We start from the raw sequence: 3,523 nt of genomic DNA, 5'->3' as shown, positions 1-3,523 counted from the left end.
TCTTCTGTTTACCTTTTTAAATAATTTCAATGGTCGGGGGACAGACACCGTCACTATAGGATTTTCACTAAGTAACTCCTGAAATGGAGGAGCAGAGAAGTGTGTTAGACTGCGACTCTGCGTAGGGTTTTGGGTGGGTAACTGCTGAGAAAGAAGGGCAGAGAAGTGTGTTAAACTGCGACTCTGCCTCCTGGTCTCAACTCTAGGTTGTCATGGATTTGGTCCACTAATAAACTTGGCCAGATTTCTAGAAATGAGAGCTGCTCCTTCCCAAGTGGGATGGATGCCGTCTCTCCGGATCAGACCAGGTCTTCCCCAGAAAGTCTGCCAATGATCAACAAAGCCCACATCGTTTGCTGGACAACACCTCGACAACCAGCGGCGGAATGACGACATGTGGCTATACATGTCATCACTGGTCAGATTTGGCAGGGGTCCAGAGAAAACTACGGTGTCCGACATTGTTTTTGCATATGTACACACCGACTCAACATTAATCTTAGTGACCTCCGATTGGCGTAACCGGGAGTCATTACCGCCGACGTGAATAACAATCTTACTGTATTTACGTTTATCCTTAGCCAGCAGTTTCAAATAAGACTCAATGTCGCCCGCTCTGGCCCCAGGGATGCACTTAACTATGGCCGCTGGCTTCGCTAAATTGCGTTGTTGTGAATTGACGCTAAACAAATCACATAGAATTGAATAAAAATATCTGAAAAAAGTGTTTATTCATATTAGAACTGCATATGTAACTGATCTATGATTCCTGTCTCGCTCCCGTTGATGTTTTTTCCTTTCCCATGATGCATAGCCAAATTGAATCCCTCCCACAGGATACCCCAAAAAATGTCAGCTTCAAATACCTACTCTTGCACCTCACTGGATAACTTATAGGCATATCATAATAGATTGTCATTAGTCTTCTAATGGGTCCTAAAACCTGTTTTTGCCTGAGCACATGGCAAACAGTGACAGTACAATGCAACCAATCACAACACATCATTTATATTGTTTATTGTGGATTATCAGTATGGTTTCATGCCACTGTAGTTACAGTGGCATTCTGTTTAGGGATTCACATGTAAAAGTATTGACTACTAATCAATCAGTCAAAAGTAGAATGTGTCCATCATATCCATGGTAGGCAAAACTAAGCAGTGCCTATATAATTTGCAGTTAAATGTCAGTATTATCATATTGATAACCCTTATACACACTAACAAACATGCACAATTAAACACATAATCGCATAATGTCATAATGTCACACATGCATTAGCACCCCCAGCAGGATGTTTAAATCTTGCAGTTGTTTCGGGGTGTATTGTGATAAAACAACATGCAACAGAGTGACTGATTTGTTTACCATCAGGTGTAAGGGGGTCTTAGTGGGTCCTTTGGCAGACATTTTCTCCCACAGTCCCCTTCTTACATAGCGGACTGTGGTCCCGGCCAGCTCAAATTCTCCTGGAAGCTCAATCTTCCAGTCGCTGTTGATTGACCTCTTACTGGAATCTTTTAGGGCTGTGAGGAAGAGACAGGAGGTAACTGTCACACACAAACCCTGTCTTTGACATGGCATAATGAATAAGGTTTGGCTAAATGAAAAGTTTAACATTTTGGGAAAGATGCTTATTTACTCTCATGTGTGTTTATTAGGTACAGAGTTGAAGTCATGACGTTGTTAACCCCAGAGATTTGATAAGGCTGTAGGCCAAATGTGAGCCCAGACCTCAACATTGTCTGTCTGGGATTACATGAAGAGACAGAAACAATTGAGGCTGCCTAAATCCACAGAAGAACTGTGGTTAGTTCTCCAAGATGTTTGGGCCAACCTACCTGCTGAGTTCCTTCAAAACTTTGTTCAAATGTACCTAGAAGAATTGATGCTGTTTTGAAGGCAAAGGGTAGTCACACCAAATATTGATTTGATTTGGATTTGAGATAATTCGCTTATCGCATTAGAATCTGCTGAGAACTAGGTGTTAAGGATATCCATCCAGATAAGATACAAATAAACAGGGGGCTTTGTAAATGCATAGTAGTAATACTTAAGTAGTTGTATGAAGACACTGTCAAGTAATATTATGGCACGTTTGCAGCAGCTGTTAAATGTTCACAAAGCAACATGATATTGTGCTTATGAGCATGTCTGAAAGTTAGTAGTGATCATTCTCAAGGACTTTAAGGACACCCTGTATCATTACCCAGAAAGCTATGCGAGGGTTTGTCTTCCACAACTTTGATTCTCCTGGCTCCTGCAGGAATAATCACAGCCTCGGCGTAGCCTGATTGAGAGACAGAAATATGAGGTGGAACACAAAACCTTTTACAGGTGCTAGTTCAAAAAACAAGGTAAAAGTTACACAAATTTGCTAAAAGCAATCAGTACATGGTGTGGAAATTTTGTCAGACTCTTAAAACAGATTCAGGGCTGTAATATGACTTTCTTTTGCGCCCTTGCTGCGAGATACTGACAAGATGCAGCTTATTGTTTCATGACTACTCTGCTGTCTTTGCTGAACTAGAAGGAGGCCATGTTGTTGCTAACAGCAACCATTTTTACTGTAAACACATCGCTGTCACTAACCTTCAGAGATTTGATTTTCTTATGTTTATAGTCAACTATCAAAACCCTGTCTGCTGTTTTTCAATTTACTACCCAGTGAAACCAAATACTTTTTAGCAGATTTTTCTGAATGTATATCCTCCATTGTCCTTGATAAAAATATTTTTGTAGATTTTAATATCCATGTTGATGACTCACTCTAAACATTATGCCACTAAATTCCTAAATATTACTGACTCATTCAGACTGGTGCAGCATGTCTCTGTCTCTGACCGTTTGACCAAGAGCCACAAGGCAACACTGATCTTGTCTTTACATCAGGCCCTACTATAATCGGACTCTCATTGGTAGACCATGTTTGTGATCACAAATGTATTATATTTCAATTCAATTCAATTCAATTTTATTTATATAGCGCCAAATCACAACAACAGTTATCTCACAGCGCTTTTCATAAAAGAGCAGGTCTAGACCGTACTCTGTGATGATATTTACAGAAGCCCAACAGTTCCCACCAAGAGCAAGCACTAGGCGACAGAGGCAAGGAAAAACTTCCTTTTTAGAGGCAGAAACCTCGAGCAGAACCATGGCTCAGGGTGGGCGGCCATCTGCCTCGACCGGTTGGGGTGAGAGAGAGAGAGAGAGAGAAAGAGAGAGAGAAAGAGAGTGAAAGAGAGAGAGAGAGAGAAAGAGAGAGAGAGGGATGTAAGGAGAGAGAGAGGGGAGGGAGGCAGCCTACACAATATACACACAGAGGTACAGACAGCGAAGGTAATGTTGCTATAAACTAAATGAAAAATGGTACAGATATTTATAATAGTGTTAATGGTAACCATCGTAATGTTAATGATTATAATAACAATAATAACAATAAGACTAGCAACAATAGTCGTTGCAGTAGAGGGTGTCGAGCAGGAACACGGGGGCAGCAGGCGACCCGCAGCCACAGATC

General features: G+C 41.2%; 1 protein-coding gene across 1 annotated transcript in view; it reads right to left on the bottom strand.

Moving 5' to 3' along the window:
* adamts17 (ADAM metallopeptidase with thrombospondin type 1 motif, 17) overlaps positions 1 to 3,523 on the bottom strand; it is a 236,219-nt gene that overhangs the window by 21,051 nt on the left and 211,645 nt on the right. The window contains exons 16-17 of the mRNA XM_046074026.1: positions 2,210 to 2,290; positions 1,369 to 1,526 (exon numbers count right to left, since the gene is read on the bottom strand). Coding sequence (XP_045929982.1) covers positions 1,369 to 1,526; positions 2,210 to 2,290 — 239 coding nt within the window. The remainder of the gene's footprint in view (positions 1 to 1,368; positions 1,527 to 2,209; positions 2,291 to 3,523) is intronic.

This window comes from Micropterus dolomieu, linkage group LG17 (genome assembly GCF_021292245.1).
Source record: "Micropterus dolomieu isolate WLL.071019.BEF.003 ecotype Adirondacks linkage group LG17, ASM2129224v1, whole genome shotgun sequence".
In the NCBI taxonomy this organism is placed as follows: Eukaryota; Metazoa; Chordata; class Actinopteri; order Centrarchiformes; family Centrarchidae; genus Micropterus; species Micropterus dolomieu.
Note: the sequence above shows the minus strand (reverse complement) of the source record. Positions and strands in the feature narration are given on the sequence as shown.